This window comes from Amphiura filiformis, chromosome 1, assembly GCF_039555335.1.
Source record: "Amphiura filiformis chromosome 1, Afil_fr2py, whole genome shotgun sequence".
NCBI classification, from domain to species: Eukaryota; Metazoa; Echinodermata; class Ophiuroidea; order Amphilepidida; family Amphiuridae; genus Amphiura; species Amphiura filiformis.
Window position 1 is genome coordinate 85,749,784 of NC_092628.1, and position 20,549 is coordinate 85,770,332.

General features: G+C 36.8%; 1 protein-coding gene and 1 long non-coding RNA gene across 2 annotated transcripts; both read left to right on the plus strand.

Annotated features, from left to right (window-relative positions):
- The first annotated feature begins 2,056 nt into the window (after positions 1-2,056).
- LOC140155534 (uncharacterized) lies at positions 2,057-8,326 on the plus strand. Its single transcript, XR_011859395.1, has 3 exons — positions 2,057-2,091; positions 7,788-7,934; positions 8,263-8,326. It is a non-coding gene; the product is annotated as an uncharacterized lncRNA (long non-coding RNA).
- A 62-nt stretch (positions 8,327-8,388) lies between these two features.
- On the plus strand, positions 8,389-19,642 carry LOC140163842 (neo-calmodulin-like). The gene is made up of 6 exons (XM_072187160.1): positions 8,389-8,402; positions 9,796-9,923; positions 17,093-17,236; positions 17,746-17,890; positions 18,533-18,660; positions 19,512-19,642. The coding sequence occupies exons 1-6, from the start codon at positions 8,389-8,391 to the stop codon at positions 19,640-19,642; spliced, it is 690 nt and encodes a 229-aa protein (XP_072043261.1).
- Positions 19,643-20,549: the final 907 nt, after the last annotated feature.

Genomic DNA, 20,549 nt, shown 5'->3' on the forward strand with positions numbered 1-20,549 from the left:
TTAATTCTTGTTGGGATTTCAGAGGAGGGAACTCCCTATTTGCACATGAAATTTTCCTGTATGCAATGGAGCCCAAGTGCGCCATTAGGCGAATCTTTACGGTATGGTGTGTCCGGTGCACTCTTAGAAATATTTTACTCAACTTGAGTAAAAAGGTCACAGCTCAACAAAATGAGTAAAACATTACTCAAATTGAGTAAATAATTCCCAACATTGAGCTCATTTTAATAGATATGACTCTCAATGTTGGGTAATATTTATCAATATGAGCTCAATGTTGAGTAATTTTTTACGTTTATGATGTTGTTTCTTTGTGAATTCCCAATGTTTTTCACGTCCAAATTTATTGGGAACTTTCATAATGATTGCATATTATCATTTTGGAAGAAAAAAAGAAAAATCTAAAGATTAAAAAAGATCGTACATTAAGGCTTTAAGGTTAAATACAATTGATTTTCAAGGCTTGATTCCAGAGGGGCGTAAGTTAATAATGGACACAGCCATGCAGAAAAGAATGAACTCACTCGTACAATAGTGTATCAATCTGAACTAGGGGCCACGGACAAACCGCGGCTCGTGAGTCATCCTATATGTTGCAGGGGTAGGGAAGGGGCGACCATGATAGGACCATATGGGCTGATGGGGGGGGGGTGTGATTGTGGGCAGCCTTTTCGGCAATTTGCCTTTGGATTTTCTAAATGTTCAATTTTTAAAATTATCCTGGATGATATCTGTCGTGAAATAAATCAATGCTTCTATAGGCTATAATAGGCCTAGTATGCCTATTTATACCCTGATTATGCAATATATAGGCCTACAACAATAACTACAACAACAGTAACAAAACAAACAACCAATATTTTGTTAATCTAATTTGTAAAAATATATTCATAGCCCGGGATTCATAGGCCGCGCCTATTAGACTAGTATAGCCTAAATATTCCTGAATTATATAAAAAAAAAAACCGGGCAAAACAATCAATCGCTGCAGTCAGAAAGAAAGAAACGAACAAGAAAAATGAAAAAAAGTGAGAGAAAAATAAAATAAAATGGATGGAATGGTAGGGACTCGAACACGTACCAAAGTTTTCCAGCTCAAAACTATAGTATTAACTAACCAGCGCGCTAACCAATTGAGCTACTGAGTGATCTGTGAAATCGATTGATCTCAAACTGACTATTATGGAATAGTGCATACCAGGCTCTTATGATAAACAATCTCATCACCGCTGTAAATGTCGGAGGTATCGATGGCGAAAAACCTCGATTTTTGCAAAAGTAGCTTAAATTTGGAGTGAAATTCAAATGGTAAAGGAATCGACATACTTTTGAGAAATAATGTAGGCAGTTAGAAATCAAAATTAATGTTCCACAATCTAGATATCGATAATGTAACATAACAGTGTTGTGTGCTACAAGATTCTCAAAAATTGTTCCCCAAAACGGGCTAATAAAATTTAATCGGTACTGTTTTTGGTTCTTCCCCATGGCAACATTGTTTCTTTGGTCGATTTGTAGTACAATACAAAAAAGGAGAAAACAATCACTCGGCGTAGTTTTATACGGAGCGAATATTTGAAAAAAAACTGCATGGAACGTGTTTTTGATCTTGTGGTGCGTCAAAATGATTTAAACGAAGGATTTTCAAACGGATTCTAAAAATTTGTATAAACACACAAAAATAATGTTAAGATACATCCATGCACCAACATTTGACTCACTGCGATATTTGATTGCTGAGAAAACGCGGTTTTAGAGAACAACTTTATACGTCTTTTATACGTTTTTTATACGTTTCTTCGTGTAACCTTAAAAGAGTCCACAGGTAATTGTGTGTGGGGTGTTGAGTGGGCGTAATTGTGAGGTTGTGGCGTATAGCTGTTGGCGGGGTGCGACGGTGTATGTGCGCGTGTGGGTTGCGGCGTGTTGGGGTGTGCGTGCAAACACGCGTCCGCATGTTTAAAAAATACATAATATTCTTGTTAATATTTTAGCTTTTAGTGCGTAATATTTAGTCCAGAAGTCATACTAAAAACGTATACGATTTTGTTTTCTAGGCGGACGAACTTCACTGGACGCAAATAATAATAGGTAAGGACTGCTTAAAGTATAACATTTTAAAACTACGGAAATCCATCTAAAGTAGTGACCCGCATCAACTTTAGAGACTAGAGGTATAACTTGGGCTCATGTGTTTATTATTTAAAAGGTGTCTGTATGGATGGTGTTAAAATTGCAGACATAATCCAATAAATTGATATCTGATTTCTCAAGTTTCCTGAACAGCTTCCCAAGCAGCAAACAATAACAAGTGTACTCCCTCATCCCAGTTCCAAACAGTATGTCCTGATCATGTTTTTCAAAGTTTGGTGGAACCTTTCTAGTGCACCTTGTGATTCTGGATGGTAACCACTTGAGGTATACTGATCTATACCTAATTGATACATGACCTGCTGAAATACTCCAGAAGTAAAGTTTGATCCTTGGTCTGACTGTATGGACTTGGGGAGCCACACAAATGTGAAGAACTTGGTTAAAGCTTTCACCATTGTCACTGTTTTAATATTTCTCAAGGGTATGGTTTCAGGAAAGCGTGTTGACGCTCACATACTTGTCAGAAGGTATTGATTACCCGACTTAGTCTTTGGTAAGGGGCCTATAACACAATCAATAATAACCCTACTAAATGGTTCATCAAAGGCTGGAATTGGCTTCAATGGAGCAGGAGGTATTTTCTGATTTGGCTTCCCTACTACTTGGCATATCTGACATGTTTTGCAATATTCAGAAACATCTTTTCTGAGAGTGGGCCACCAGAAATGTCTGCCATGGGACTAAACAGGGCTTATCTGTAACTATTGGGTCTGGAAAAACCTTCCCACTGTCAAGTCATTTCCTAGCAACATGGACACTCCTTTGACTGGTAATTCATGTCTAACTCCTATGGTTACAGGACCAGAAACTAAGTCAGATGTCAAGTTAATTTTGTGGAGAGGTACATTAAGTATTTCCATCCCAATACCCTTCATTAAAGGGCAAAGTTCCTTCCAGAATCATAGACCGTGCACAACATGTATCTCGCACAATCTGAATGGGCTTTGGACTACCATTATCACCAAGTGATACCGCTCCCTCTAACACAAATGGTTCAAATTCTTCACACACCTTGTCTGTCTCACCTCCCTTTTGTGGGAATTCTTGTTTCTTGATTTGACTGGCTTGTTTCTTTGACTCTAACTGCACATCTAGCATTACTAGCTGTTTGCTGCTGTTTCTGTGCGTCTTGTTTGGATTTTAAGGTTCGACAAGTGGTCACTTTATGTCCTGTTTTCTTACAGAAATTGCAAATTAATTGAGATTTAAATCCAGTCCCACTTGTTGGTTTGGTACCTGAACTCCATGGGGTCCCTCTACCACCAGCACTATGCTGTGAATTAGACTGAGATTTTCCTTCTTGTGTACCACCCTGATTTGCTCTAGGTTGGTTATGGCTGAACCAAGCCACATGACAAACTTTTGTTCTTTTACTCTTGCAAATTCTACATGAGTTTGATCTACATGCTTTCTTGAATCTCTGAACTTTAGTCTGTATGCTTCAGGCACCAGTTCACAGGCCTTCAGGACTGCCTGTTTGACTTCTTCATAATTATTACACTTCTCTATTAGTAGAGCTGAGCAAGTCTCCCTGGCCTTCCCCACAAAACTACTTTTTAAAAGTAGGGTCCAATGATCTTAAGGCTATTTCAAATTTGTAACTACCTTTTCAAAATGTTGAAAGTATTCGTCAACTTCTTTCTCTTTGAATTTAGGCACAAGCTTTACATACTTTGTAACATCAAAACCTGGCTTTGACTTTGAGGAGAAACTTGATGAGTATTTGTCACCTAGTTTTGCTAACTTCTCTTGTCCTGGACGGCTGATGTATATCCTTATTCACTTGTCCTGTGAAAATCAGCTAAATCCATTGTACACTTGCATTGATAAATATCCTTGCGAATAAAATCTTCACACAAAAATGGCATTAACTCTTATTTCCTTGCCTGTTCTCCAAACGCTTAAATCCTTGCGCTGCTTTCTCCAAACTTAACTCCTTGCACTGCTTTCTCCAAAATTAACTCCTTGCGCTGCTTTCTCCCAAATTGGTGCTATTTCCACCTTTCACACAATATCTTCAGGAAGCAGGACATCGCTTCCTGAATCCACATGATGTCATCTTCACTTTACAATCTCAGGGGAATTCCCATATGATCCAAAATTAGATAATTCAATTTGTTTTTGATCAAGTTGATGCAAGAAAGGGAATCCCTAAAATATCTCGTGAAATAGATTTTAATTGTAAACAAAGATATATCATCAAATACAATTACTGAGGACACATCACAATGGGTGTAGTCCCTAATGTTACTAATATTGTACTGTGTGTCCCATAAAAAGCGGGTAGCCACGGGGTTTCGCTGTCCCGGCCAGCGATTCTGTACGTGTATCTGACTTAGGGTGACTGCGTCATGGTATCACTTGGGATCCATGCATGCGCACTGGTTTTGTTGAATTTGGTACGGTAGTATTATGGTTATGGTGATGTTGCTGAGGAAAACATACTTTCGCGCTACACACGGAGCCGCTCTGTCACCATGATAACTCACTAGCGCTGTTATTATTATTAACATGACTATATTATTATGCAATGTGTTCCATAAAAAGAGGGTTCAAGCGAATGTGGTGATACGAATGTGTTTTCAACCTTCATTCAGTGTTTTTATATTTTCTTCGCTATATAGCCTCCAGCATACTTTCCTGCCGCTTGCCGCTGCGGCAAGCGGCATGGCGTTTCAACCAATGACAAGCCTTTATTGTGTCCGTTTGTCTGCAATGCGCGTGCTGATCTCACTATGATATTTTTATAAATTATGATCTCCAATGTAAAAATAAATGGTTGCAGGACCAATTTCGCTATTTTCGTGCGGGCGCCGACCATGTACGTCCCATATGGATCAATTTTCTATATTTGAGTAATAATCAGAAGATTTCTGCCAAAAGCGATGTGTGTATTCTCAGAAAATTTCCTGTAAGAAACATGTGTCATATTTAACACAAAAACAATTATATTAAAAAAAAACCAGTAAAATTGAGCCACAAACGGACGAAGGTAAAATAAAACTCTTTATTGAGTGAGCAGTGCGCGTGTTCAATTAACCAGTACCGGTGCGAATTTGCAGAAAACTCATTTGATAAAAATGTTTTGAAGATATGGTCTCGCATGTAAAACTGGTTGCAGGATAAATTTTGCCAATTTCTGTTGACGTCAAATCACAGGTGGAAGCTCTATAGTCCGAAGGTTCTTTAGTCCGACGGTTCTTTAGTCCGAAGGTTCTTTAATCCGACGGTTCTTTATTACGAAGGTTCTTTATTCCGACGGTTCTTTATTTCGAAGGTTCTATAGTCCGAAATTAAAAAAAGGTTCCCTAATCCGAATATTAAAAGAGGTTCTTTAATCCGAATTTTAAAAGCGGTTCTCTAGTCCGAATATGAAAATAGGCTCTATAGTCCGAATTTGAAAAAAAGGTTCTATAGTCCGAAATTGCAAAACGGTTCTATAGTCCGAAACGGATACCGTGTTCTTTAGTCCGAATTGGTAAACGGGTTCTATAGTCCGAATTTTATTTTTATCATTTGTTTCAGTGTCAAATCATCACTTGTTAAATACAAATCCGCTGAAGTTCAACATGGTTGGTTTCTCTGGATATTTTTCGTAGCATACATTAACGTTCACCTTTATTCTGGTGATATTTTCTTCATTTGTATCCGTTTTTCATTTTCGATCCGTTCAGGGTAGACCCTGAAAACCCGTTTCTGGCCATTTTTCAATCCGACGGCCTACTTTATTAAAAAATTGTGTTATGCAACTTGTTGGGCGATCCAAGTTCATGTGTAGGTCTCAAATATTTATTTAAGCTATAACATGCCTCTCTTTTTTCCACAGAAAGGCCAAAATATTTTAGTTTTTACCGGAATCCATCTACATTACATCGTCATTTCATCGTGATTTGGTGGTGTGCGCCCTTTTAATAGCAGTAGCGTCATAACCCGTTTGCCATAGACTCTGCTTTAGTATTATCTAGCTAGAGGGCGCAGTATATGTTAATGTTTTAAAAATTCGGACTATAGAACCTTTTTACTGATTCGGACTAAAGAACACGGTATCCGTTTCGGACTATAGAACCGTTTTACAATTTCGGACTAGAGAACCCTTTTTTGAATTCGGATTATAGAGCCTATTTCTATATTCGGACTATAGAACCCTTTTTAAAAATCGGACTATAGAGACTATTTTCATATTCGGACTAGAGAACCGTTTTTAAAATTCGGACTATAGAACTTTCGAAATAAAGAACCGTCGGAATAAAGAACCTCTTTTCAATTTTTTTCGGACTAGAGAACCTCTTTAAAATTCGGACTAACGAATGCTATGAACACGTGTTCGGACTAGCGAACCTTCGGACTAAAGAACCTTCGGATTTTAGAACCTTCGGATTATAGAGCAGTCCCCAAATCGCACCGGTACTGGCGAAATTAGCCCTGCAACCAAGTCAGATACACGCACAGAATCGCTGGCCGGGACAGCGAAACCCCGTGGCTACAGGTCTGTGATCGTCTGCTTGGCACGCCAACGGCGTGGCGTATGCACAAAACAAGTTAGACCAGCTTTAAACTTGGTCTCACCATAGACCCTATGGTCTCACCGAGCACCACTAATAATACGCGCTTGGTCTAAACAATGAAGTACAACAAAGAGTGCCGACTTCACTATGCTTGCTTGGCTTGTTACTAGCTGTCACTTATGGAGTGCAAAATAGTTTGGCTCTGGATGATCTCACTATTTGCGCCGGGAAAATAATCCGGAGGTGCATTATTTTGTACTCTGACACAAACAAACAAGTTGCTACACTTTGCTTTATTGTTTTGACCAGGTGTAAAGTTACACATGGTCTGAGTTGTTTTGTGCATACCGGCCTTAGGATCGAATCCCTTGGTACCAAGTGACTTCTTTATCTTCTCTCCTTTTCATATGAAAAGGTTTGACTACAGAAACGATTCTATTATAAATGCATCTACGCACAGTTTCCACCTCGGATACATCCGAATACACAGATATTTCCAAGCACAGCGAGTCTAGCATCTACGCAGCCTGTCTTTATACTATACAATCTGAGATTTGTTTTTGTCAAAACCTCAAGTGTTCCCTATATCCAATCAAAAAATGTTTTATGTCGAACGAAAGCTAATACTGCCCCCTAAAAACACTTTTTCATTACGTCATCAACAGATAACGCAATTCAATGTTTATACACACATACACACCCCCCACATGCATACATAAAACAGTACAAAGAAAAATAAATAAAATTACAACAATTTAAAAAGATGGATTTTAAAATGCCATTGTAAGATAACGCAATTCAATGTTATAGCAAGGCGAATGTGGTAAATATGTTGAAAACAACCTATCCAAGACCAATACTTGACCAAAATGTAGGTTTTAAAAGCTTTCAAAATCTCTAATGTTCCTTACAATATTTTTCAAGTTTCATGTCATTAAATGAAAGAGCACACTTATATAGTTTCAATGAGCAATGTCCAGTTATCTTTAAATTGCAAATCTTGTGCAAAAAGTTACCTTTTTCGCTTGTTTTGTTATACGGTTGTAAATTTAATGAACTAACTACCGTATGACTTTGCTAAAGAGCGCTTACAAATTGATATGTTGTTTCTACTTTCCCTTCCGATAGCAAAAATCAAACAGGAATTTTTACTCATCGACAAGAATGGCGATGGTAAGATAACAGCAAAAGAGTTAGGAGCAGTGCTGAAGCAAGTGGGCCAGAATCCCGATAAGAAACAACTGAAAGACATGATTGCGTCGGTAGATAAAGACGGTGAGATATCTTCTTTGATTGCTTGTATAATCACACATAACTCGAGGTGGGAGGATTGCAGGGGCATAACTGGAATTGAGGGCCACCCACTTCCACACACACACCCATTTAGGCAAATTTAGTCATAAGATCACCATCACATGTTGTTTGATTTATAGCAAATACGAGCCATTAGCCTTTATTTTGAAAACATTTGAAACTTCTCAGGGGGTGGGGCACATCCTTTGCAGACACCCCCTTACCAGTTTTGGTTCAAGACTTTTTTTTTTTCTTAATGCAAATCACATATTATAGTTTTGACTCATTAAAAACATTGCATGATTTGCAGGTAGTGGTACACTCGATTTCTATGAATTCCTTGAACTGATGACAAAGCAATTGAAAGAACCACCGCAAGATAACAGTTTGCTCATAAACCCAGATTTTCTCGCCGCATTTAAAGTTTTCGACAAGAATGGCGATGGCAAAGTCAGGTAAAGGATACTCTCTTATCAATTGACCAATTGAAATAGTTTTCTTTCTTCTTAATATTCTAGAATGTTACTTATAAAGGCATCATTACCCTCTCGAGTATTTAACAATTTCATTTGTTTATGATTGTATTATAAAATTTGAGTTTGTTTATGTGTGAAAGTGGGGATGATGTGGTTGTGTGGGGTATGTGGCCGGGGTGGTTGGGTCAGCATCATGGTCAGGGGTGTACGTTGGGTGCGTGTATGTCAATGTCATTAGGTGGGTGGTAGTATTATAGGTAGATGTGAGATAAGTAGCTTGAGATACGTTTTATTTTTAATTGTTTACATTTAATTACTAATTAGCTAATTTTGACTGATGGGACTTGATCATTAAAACCATATGTGCCAAAAAAAAAATGATAAAAAATCACTATATGCCACTATGGAATGCAGCCGACGAATTAAACATGATGCAGTCATGTCTACAGTAGAATTCATCTCGACCTTTGCAGGACTTAAACCCCATTAAAAGCTATTAAACCAAGATAACACTCATTGAAACAGCTCAACTGATTAAATCGGATCTTCTCTGGTTGTGCACATGTGTCTGTTTTCATGTGCGATATCGCAATAAAGCTGGTATTATAGCTTCAGTTGGGTAACCGATTATAAAGGAAACGAAAGGAAACAATGGTATGTGTACCTTTGTTCACGAAATGAGACAATGGCCTGCTTTTTGTAAACCAGCATTCTTGAAAATGAGCAACATAATGATTGTTGACTTAACACGGTTTGGAAATAATTTCTTCATATTTTTGGTGTTATCTGTCGTTTACATATCCTTCCAAAAACACAAAAGTGCGACCCTCTCCAAACACCTAAATTAGCTAAAAATTTAGGACATGTTACAAAACTATATTGTCTAGAATTTTAGAAGAGTACTTTTAATATTGGCCGGTTATTTTTCACACAGCGACGTTAACTAGGCAATGTACTATTACCTATAACATTAACTAAAACACCAAAGTACGCATATTTCCAAACATCTAAATTAGCTAAAAATTTAGGACATGTTACAAAACTATATTTTCTAGAACTTTAGAAGAGTACTTTTAATATTGGCCGGTTATTTTTCACACAGCGACGTTAACTAGGCATATCCCCATACTTTTAACGTAGGGCTATTTGTAGAGGTCACGCGTCAATGGGAAAGAGCACTGTGTATTGTGTATAGGAAAACGGAAAGTAACTGCAGTATGAGTGTTTCAAACCCAACATCATCCAGCATTGAAGACCAGTGGATGCTAGTCACAAACCTCCAACCTACATAAAGTAAGTCGTGAGAACTTTGTTAAATTTGTACCTTCTCGATATAAAGTGTTCTTGTTTTGTTTTTGCTTTTTCAGTAAAAAGGAAATAAAGCAGGTACTAAAAGATACGCTTGGAAAAGGTTGGTCTGGTCCCATAGCACTCATGGCAGAGGATTTGATCGCAAAGGCAGACACTGACGGGGATGGCAAGATTGATTATAATGGTATAGTAATCTTGAAGATATTAATCATATTCCTTAAAAGTATATGTTATTTACATGCAGTAACCAGATTTTCATTTCCTTTTTTTCGCGCGTGTGTGTATGTTCATAGGAAAAAGGAAACATATCTCGGGCTTTAAAATTAGTTAATCATATTTTGGGTATTGTATGAGGGAGATTAGACTGTCAATCGGGTCACACACCTGCTAAAAACCTGTTATAATTTCACTAATTAAAAATTATCATTCCAAAATGAAATTTATAATTATATATATAAAATGACTATAGTGTTTTATTGATACTTTTTCTTTTACAGAATTCGTCCAAATGCTACAGGCTGAGAATCCAGATATAAATCTTAAAATATAATCTATTACTATCCCAGCAAACACAAAACGTTTTAAATAACATTTGTTGGTAATTTACTGCACAGCAAACACAAATGTTTTACAGAAAACGGGTTATATAATAATGTTATTAAAACGTTTTTACCTAACCAAAACCCAAAATATATCGTTTTTGTGTTTGCTGGGATTAAAGGTTGCATGGTGCATGGTGGTTCAGGGAAAATGACTTATACATAATTTGAAGCAGAACGTCAAGTTTCCAACAAGGACATAATATTGAACTTGATCATGATCCAGTATAGTCACCAAATATTCACAACGGAAGACTGCTAAAATGTTTTATTACTTTCCAAATGCGATGTTCCATACGTGCTGCGTGGACCGTGTGTTTATACGGCGTTCAAAACGTGCGTACGTATTGCTAGTCTGGGTTCCGAAGCTGGATTGTGCTCTTTGACATGTAGTGATGTCCGGGTCTTATGTTTACTTTAATACAGCATACGTTTGATTTTGAATAAAAATCAAGGTTAACAAGCCCGGGGGGCACTCATGTGTAAAAGTTGTAAGCATCCGTGTGAATTGCCTTCAAAAATGACCTTCAGCGAGGATGTCGAAATTTTGACAAACTAACCCTCAACGAGGATTTTACTCAAGTTAAAACATCCTAAGCGAGGAATTAGTTTGAAATGTCCCCTACAAGGTGATATATATTTAAAAAAACACCCTAAACGAGGAATTGGCTTGAAATTTGTCTTAAACAAGGATAGACATTGCGCGTGTATGTATGAGTGTCATTTAGTGATGATGATCGGCTATTCAAGGCGCTTTTGAAATCGGCTCCGAATTTTCTTTAATCTAATGTGTAAAATCGCTCAGAAACCACTCTTTTGTGCCGAATAACTCGATAAATATTTCACCACTAATGGCCGTTAATTGGGTAATTTAAAAAAAAAACTACCCTAAGCGAGGACAGTAGCATGCCTATTATAGCGTTAATACGCTGTCAGGACAGTTACCGATTTAATGGCGGAAGCCCTTTGTCTCGAACTAAATGTACCTCTCGATGAATAGCGTTTCGGAAACTCAAATAGGCACAAAGGAACAATATGCGTTACGTAATCTATTACCTCCTTGGTCAGGCCAACTGATGTTAAAGCGGCAAAAGTTCGTTGACCCTCTCCAGAAGTAGGCCTATTTAATTATATTTGTACTTGGTCAAGTAGCATTCGATGCGAATTTTGTTACACAATTTGATGCGGTACTTTTTATGAGCATTTTTTAAAGTGCCTAAAACGGCCTAAAATAAGGCTATAGCGCCCTTTCCAGCCTTCTCTACTATTATTCTCCATGTACTTTACATGTAAAATAAAAAAAGGTCCATAAAAAGAACGGCATCGAATTGTTTAAACAAATTTGCACAAAATGTTAATTAAGCACTAGTTTTCGAGAGGTGTTTTCCAAAATAAAATGGCCATTTGAAACATGGGTGCTATTATTTGAAATAAAGATTTTCTGGTAATCGTTTTCTGACAATTGGTCAAAGGTGTTTTTTCCAAAAGGCAACATATCCACTTGTTTCCGAAAATAAAGTAATACACAGAAAATACAGTGAAAATAACAGAATGAACCCAAGCCGGTTATTTAACTTCAACATTATTATAAAATTCAGTATCTTTCATAGGGCAGATATCAACTTAATCAAAGAAGTGCAACATCCTTATTTTAAAAAAGAAAAAAATTCTCAGAGTGTACAAAGTGGATTTATTGCCTTTTGGACATAAACGCTTCATTTTATGTATATGTTTCAGTGTGAAATTAAGCATGATATGTACAATTCTAAAACTGTCAGCTGTTTGGTAGGACTAATCAAGTTTAAAAAACGTTGATTGTTTGTGCATGCTACCCGGACTTGAAAGCTTAATAAAGAACATTATCAAGTAACCTTGTGATTGTGTGTGAACCCGGAATTGAAAGTTTGACATCGTATCATGATTCATATTAGTTTTAGTGTTATGACATTCAGCTCCTACTATTGGGTGGAGTACAGTTAAAGGTCCGTTACCTGATCAACAGTTTTCTCATTGTTGATGAGTTTTTGTTATAGCATATTCAACCCATCGTTGGACGTTTTTCAAACAAATTCAGATTATCGGGCGATCATGCATCACGCTAAAGACGATTGACCGGCAGCATGGATTTGTCCAACGATGGGTTGAATCTGGTATATCATATAATCGATCATATGTTTCTCATTACCATCCTGAAATTTGACGTTCAAATATCCGATGCATTTCCGAAAAAATTGTGAAAAACAGTATATTTGTGGCGAAATTTCCCCTCTATGAATTATGGGTAGACTGGAATTTCACTTCTATGAAATCGGGGCACTGTACGACATACCGGGTCGGGATTAATACTCGGGCATGATGTGGGACCATAATGCAATTCACATTATTCACATCTACGCTAAAATGTTCTCGTTTATTTTACATGGATACAGGATGCATGTTTGTAGACATTCGATATCCTAAACCAATAGGGTTACCCCCTTTAAGCATGTTAAAACTGTTTGTATACTTAGTATATTGTTATCATCACATCTTCTTTTTTTCGTTTATGTTGATAATATAAATGTTGCATAAAGAATTATTGCATAAAGAATTCCAGCTAGCTTAAAAAATTGCAACACACATTAATGTCTTTGGAATATTTCCAAGGAATTGTAATATAATGTTTAATTTTTTTTTAACTTCAACATTAAAATGGTATCAAAAATTACACGTAAAGTGTAAGCACTTGATCGTCGATTCATTGTCATTCTTGGCTCAAATGTTCTTTGGAACATGTTCTTAGGTTGTGCAAATATAACATATTGGCACAACCTAAAGAATTAAAGTTGGAAAACTTCCAGTTGCCAGAGCAAAGTTTTCTCGGACAAACTGTTATTCATCTTCAGTGAAAGCACGAATAACATAACACCGTCGGATACAAAATAGATAATGCGGACTAAATGAGATACACAACTTTAGGAAGCGGTGAGCGAGTATAAAAAAGCGCCTGTTAATCAAACTTGGAATGAACTGCATTAATGTGAGCATTATGTAATCGTTTCTTTCTTCGCAACCAGTCAACCGAATCTAATAAAATGTTCGTATTACGCACAATGAAATAGGCTATGCTCTACATTTTTAAATTTTTTTATTCTGATGTCCATTTCTCGACTTACGATCAATTTTATTCACTCGGTAATTTTTTCTGGGACACCCTGTATAGAGTGTCAATAGTTGGTCCTCTAACATCATGCAGTTATTGTTGCCTACATGTATGCACACAACACAGGGGCACTAACAACAGGCAATTGACCCCTACTGGTAGCGGTAGATTTTAGTACTTGCTCTATGTTTCAATTACTTATTCTTTTCAAAATATCTGAATTTTCAACCCGGTACAAGCTTTAATAACGGGGGAGAAAGAAATCCTACCATCTATCCAAACTCCCGTGTTATTCCAATGCACATTTTGCTTCACCGGGCCGCCCTAGCTTGGTCGTATTTGGAAGATTGGTGTCACGAAACCGTAATAGGTACAAACAAAATTAGTACTTTCTGTCAATCAAGTATGGTTTATTCTCTACATGTCAATCTATAAATCATTAGCATAGTCCTTATAATAACGGGGGACCGCCTTGATGAGTAAATGACAGCAAACCAGTGAAAAATACCCCAAAACTCGGTCAGTGGAGCTCCGCCCGTATATGTCAATAGCGTCATTATCGATTGGATTAGTAGACCGTAGCGGATAATTCGATCGCTCATTGGATTAATATTATCACGTGGTAATAAATTTGCATTGGACAATCGATTACTATAATGGTTTAGTACTACATATCTCGGTTTAATCTTCACTAAGCGGGTTTTTTGGCTGGACATAATGCAGTCATGTCTACAGTAGAATTCACCACGACCTTTGCAGGACCCATTAAAAGCTATTAAACCAAGATAACACTAATTGAAAACAGCTCAACTATATTAAATCAGATCTTCTCTGGTTAAATCCACACTACACATGTTTCTGTTTTACCTGTGCGGTATTGCAATGAGCTGGTATTATAGTTTCAGTTGGGTAACCGATTATAAAGCAAACGCAAGGTAACAATACTCTGTGAGCCTTTGTTTACGAAATAAGACAATAGTGTGCATATTGTTAACCAGCATTCTTGAAAATGAGAAACATAATGGTTGTAGACTTAACACGGTTTGGAAATAATTTCTTCATATTTTTTGGTGTTATCTGTCGTTTACATATCCTTCCTAAAACACCAAAGTGCGAATATTTCCAAACACCTAAATTAGCTAAAAACTTCTTAAAAGACATGTTACAAAACTATATTTTCTAGAATTTCAGAGAATACTTTAAATATTGGCCGGTTATTTTTCACACAGTGACGTTAACTAGGCAATGGCCTATACTTCTAACATACACTATTTGTAGAGGTCACGCGTCAATGGTGAGAGCACTGTGTATTGTGTATAGGAAAACGGACAGTAACCGTAACTGCAGTATGAAATATGTGAATTTGCCGTGGACATAACTGCACTGTGATATGCCTCCAGACGTATGGGAGGGAGGCATATTAGAGAGCTAGTATATAGTGCCGGACATAATATGGACACTCTATATACTGGTAATTTCAAAAATAACGGGAATTAGAGTGTAAATGTGTGATAAAATTGGACGCACAATGCGTCTAATATCAACTATACTGCCAGCTATCGACTAAACTGATATAAAAGGCGTTGGCTCTTATTGAAGTGGTTCCTTATTATGCAAATAAAACAGTTTATACTCCATAGCTTTCAAACTGAGATTCGGAGGCTTGCTTTTTGTTATTTCCCTATTTCATGTGCTCAAGGACATTTTTTACAGATGAATGGGCATAAAAAGAGTCTCCGCACGCCTACATATATACAGTGCGGACAAAATATCAGATTAGTTGACTCAAAAAATATAATGTTGGTGTTTTCAACTGTGTAGAGAGGTATAGGAAGCAGGATTCTGAAACATAATAATGCAGGAAGCTAAGTCGTGCTCTCTCGTCAACCAACGATAACTCGGACCGATATTCATGAACTGATAACTTATCAGACCCGGAATATACTTGTATGGAAATCCATTATGGTCATCTCGCGTGGTCATAGCGTGTTGCGAGAGATAAGTTACACGTTGTGAAAATCAACCAAAAGGAACGTTTCATAAATAATTTTAAGAACGGTATGTTCCAGAATTTGAAATTCTGCCCCATAGCTTTGATGGCGTTTCCCCTCCAAAAGCTGATATGTCTTCAGTTTAATGTACCGGTCCATGATATAAGGTATAAAAAGCTATAAAAGGCCTAATGGTTTATTGGTCACCCACCATTACGCTATTGTACATTGTCGCATCAAGTCCGTGTTTTGGTAACAGAACACGCCACTGCTGTTTGATTCCGGTTTACTTCCAACATTTTAAAGGTCCATGACCCGATCGACAGCCTCATCCCCAATTTTTACTCATCAAAACCAAGATTTTGGTATCAGAACAAAGCTCATATTTTTCTCATTACCCCACTGATATACAACGCCCGAAATATGTTTCGCTTAAGGGCTGGGGTATGAACGTTTGGACAGTATTTATTGTGGGGCATTAGAACACATTAGACATATCGAATTGCATTCTGAATACGAAGAATGTCCTTCTGATATCAAATAATTTTGATTTTTGAAATTCGCAATGTAATACACATTTTATGGCAAATCATTAAAATTGATATTTTTGATATTTAACAGTATTTAACAGTAAACTTTATAAATCTGATGATTTATACTTAAAGTGTATGTAGGTGGGATGAAAAGCCGACGATCAATTGAAAATTTTGACCTTTCGTATTGAAGATATGGATTTTTTCCCAAAACACCAAAAAAAAAAATAGGTCTTTTGGGAAAAAATCCATATCTTCAATATAAAAGGTCAAAATTTTCAATTGATCGTCGGCTTTTCCTCCCAGCTACATACACTTTAAGAATATATCATTAGATTTATAAAAATTTACTTCGAGGACTGTTATATATCAAATATTTGAAAAATATCAAATTTTAATAATTTGTCATAAAATTTGTGTTATATCGTGAATTTCAAAAATGAAAATTATTTGATATCAGAAAGACATGCTTCGTATTCAGAATGCAATTCGATACGTCTGAGGTGCTCTCATGTCCCACAAAAAATACTGTCGAAACGCCATAAACGTTCATTCCAGATCCCTTAAATGTTGTGAACAAAAACGTAGTGATTTGTGGTTACCACACCGGAAGTGTATGTACTGTCCTATGGGGCATTGTTATACACGTTCTGTTTCTCATATCAAAACCACTGCAGCAATGCAACTGAAACTTTGCAAATGGTAGGTTTTAATAGTAGGCCTCAATCTATACGGTGTTATTATAGAAAAGAGAACATGAAAAATCAGACCACGTATCTTTAATTTGTGAATGCTTTGTTATTAAATTTGTAACGAACCTTATTATGTTTTAAACTTTGGAAACTTATCTAAATTTTCTTTCACCAAACATTTGGGAAAAAGTAATATTTGGAATTAAGAACTAAGTTATTCGTGACAGAGCGGCTCCGTACCGTGTATAGCGCGAAAGTATGTTTTCCTCAGCAACATCACCATAACCATAATACTAATAAATAAATAAATAAATTAATTAATTAATTAATTAATTAATTAATTAATTAATTGATTAATTAATTAATTAGATTAATTCGAAACATTTTTTTGGACAGAAATCGAACAGAAATTTTTACTCATCGACAAGAATGGCGATGGTAAGGTAACAGCTAAAGAGTTAGGAGCAGTGTTGAAGCAAGTGGGTCAGAATCCTGATAAGAAACAACTGAAAGATATGATTGCGTCGGTAGATAAAGACGGTGAGATATCTTCTTTGATTGCTTGTACAATCACACATGGGCATAACTCGAGGTGGGAGATTGCAAGGGCATAACAGAAATTGAGGGCCACCTCCTCCCACACACCCCCCCCCACACACACACACACCCACACCCACACACCCCTTTAGGCAAACTTAATCATAAAATCATAAAATCGCCATCACATGTTGTTTGATTTAGAGCAAGTATTAGCCTCACATTTTGAGGTATGTGCTGTATTTAAACCAATGATTATGTTAAAATGTGTACAATATTTTGATTGAATTGGTCTTGTTGGGAGAGGGGCTTTATTTTGAAAAACTTCTCAGGGAGTGGGGCACATCCTTTCAGACGATCACTTCTGGTTGACCTTTGACCACTTTTGGTTGACTTATCTGGACTCATTATCTTTGACCACTTCCTGTTAAGTACGTCGATTGTGTCGATTTTTCTTAATACAAATCACATATTATAGTTTTGACTCATTAAAAACATTGCATGATTTGCAGGTAGTGGTACACTCGATTTCTATGAATTCCTTGAACTGATGAAAATGCAATTGAAAGAACAACCGGAAGATAACAGTTTGCTCATAAACCCACAATTGCTTGCCGCTTTTAAATTTTATGACAAGAATGGCGATGGCAAAGTCAGGTAAAGGATGCTCTCTTATAAATATTGACTAATTGAAATATTTTTCAATAGTATTTGATAAATTAACATTTTGATTTGTTTATGATTGTGTTATTAAATTTGTGTTTGTTTATGTGTGAAAGTGGATGTGAGGTGGTTATGTGACCGGGGTGTGTGGGTCAGGGGTGTACGTCATTAGGTGGAGTATTATAGGTCGGTGTGAGATTCAGCTAGCACGTTTTATTTTCAATTATTTATATTGAGGGGCCAATCGTCAAATAGGAAGCCAACTTACATACATTTAATGCATGTCTGATTAGGGACCGTTCACAAACACTTGTTAGGGGGCCCTTAAATTTTTTGACCCGGGAAAATTGAATTAATATGATTTTCCATGGGGTTGACCCATAATTTTCATGTCAAAAACGGGGGGGGGGCTGAAATTGAGATCTGAAAGGGGGGGCCGAAAATTCTTTCGCATCAGGCCCCCCTAACATGTGTTTGTGAACGGTCCCTTATGTTAATTAATGTGTTTCAAACCCATAATCAGTCAGCATTTTAGGCCAGTGGATGCTGGTCACAAGCCACCAACCTGCACAAAGTAAGTCGTGAGAAATCATTTACCTTCTTAAAGTGTGATTGGTTTTGTTTTTCCTTTTTCAGTAAAAAGGAGATAAAACAGTCACTAAAAAAAGTACTTGGAAAAGGGTTCTCTGATGAAATAGCAATTGTGTCAGAAGAAATGATCGCAGAAGCAGATAGTGACGGAGATGGGAAGATTAGTTATAATGGTATAGTAATATTAATATTAAGGATTCCTTAAAAGTATATATCATTTACAAGCAGTAATCAGATTTTCATTTTTCCCCTTTTTTTTCGCGTGGGTGGGGGTGTGGGGGAGTGTGTGTGTGTTTATAGTATACCATTAAAAGGAAACATATCTCAGGCTTTAAAATTACTTAATCATATTTTTGATGTTGTACGAAGGAGATTAGACTGTCAATCGGTTCACACACCTGCTAAAAAACCTATTTGAGTAATTAAAAATTATCAATGAAATTTATAATATATATATAAAATTACCATATGAAATTTATAATATATATAAAATGACTATAGTGTTTTATTGATACTTTTTCTTATGCAGAATTTGCCAAAATGATAGCTGGGAATCCACTTCTAAATGTTTTTTGATAAAGGTTGCATGGTGCATGGTGGCTTGGAAAAAATGACTTTTACATAATCTGAAGCAGAACGTCAAGTTTCCGATAAGGACTCATCATAATATTGAACTTGATCATGATCAGGGGGGCGTAGCCATGCAGCTGTTTTTGGTCAGCGCTCAAAAATTTTGTATCTCACATTATTTTGGCCCATGATCGGGCTGAATTTTGGTAAAAAAGGGGCTCCTTGCCCCTTTTCGTTTTCTTTGGCCTCCTGATTTTCTCTTTCATTTTTATCAGGGGGCACTCAACGTGGAACTTGCGTATACACAGTGCGTTTGTATCAAAAAGGCAAATCACAATTTAATTTTCTATACGGCCATGCGCAATCTCACAGGAATTTATGAATATTTTCAATCATCCTGGTAGATATAGTTGGACTAAATTATAATTCTGTTCAACTGAACTTACTCTTTTAGATGGCTACAGTATCTCTACAGCATATCAATTTCTAAGCCTCCTTGGAGCAAAGACATGGTTCATTGAATTTACAACCGTATGGCGAAAGAGAATTGGCCATTGGAATGAAGCTCGTTTATGCACAATATAAGTGTGCTCTTTTAATTAATGACATAAAATTTGAAAAATATTGTAAGGATCACTGGTGGTTTTGACTTTTAAAACCTACATTTTGGTCAAAAATTGTGCTTGAATGGTTCATTATTTAACAGATTTACCACATTCGTTTTCCTATAAACAAACATTGAATTGTTGACGTAATGAAGAAGTTCTTTCAGCGGGAAATGTTAGTTTTCGTTCGATATAAAAAAAACTTGTGATTGGATGAAGGGAATACATGGGTTTTTGACAAAAAACCTATCATAGATACCGTATATTCCACTAGTCATCAGCTAGAAGCTCGCACAGCTCTTACGATGCTATGCACTCAACCTTGTAGTGTAAACACAGCCTGTGTATAGACAAGGCATTGCAGATTAACTTTGCTGTGTGCTCAGGTGTGACGAGGAGGAAACTGTGCATAGATACGTTTATCATGTTTATAAGAGAATCGTTTTGTAGCCAAACCTTTCCATATGTGACGTCACGGTGGTAGAAGTGACGTCACACTGGAGTCGTCGAGGAATTTTCTTGACTGTTGGTTCATAACTCTTGGACAAGTTGTGGCGTAGTCCCCATCCTCGATTCAAAGTTAGTTCCTCCCTGCGAACATATCATAGTGCAGTTACGTCCACGGCCAATTCACCGTGACCTTTCCAGCCATAAACCCACTTATTGAAGATTAAACCGATATATGCAGTACTAAACCATTATATAGTAATCTATTGTCCAATGCAAATTTATTACCACATGATAATATTAATCCAATGGGCGACCAAATTGTCCGCTATGGACGACTAATCCAATCGATAATGACGCTATTGACATGTACGAGCGGAGCTCCACTGACCGAGTTTTGGGGTATTTTTCACTGCTTTGCAGCTGTTTGCTGTCATTTA

What these genes read in the sequence shown, in the direction of transcription:
- LOC140163842 (XM_072187160.1), top strand. An exon ending in AATGGCGATGGCAAAGTCAG is followed by an intron (nt 17,891 to 18,532) that starts GTAAAGGATGCT and finishes TTCCTTTTTCAG; the next exon opens with TAAAAAGGAGATAAAACAGT. An exon ending in TGGGAAGATTAGTTATAATG is followed by an intron (nt 18,661 to 19,511) that starts GTATAGTAATAT and finishes TTACTCTTTTAG; the next exon opens with ATGGCTACAGTATCTCTACA.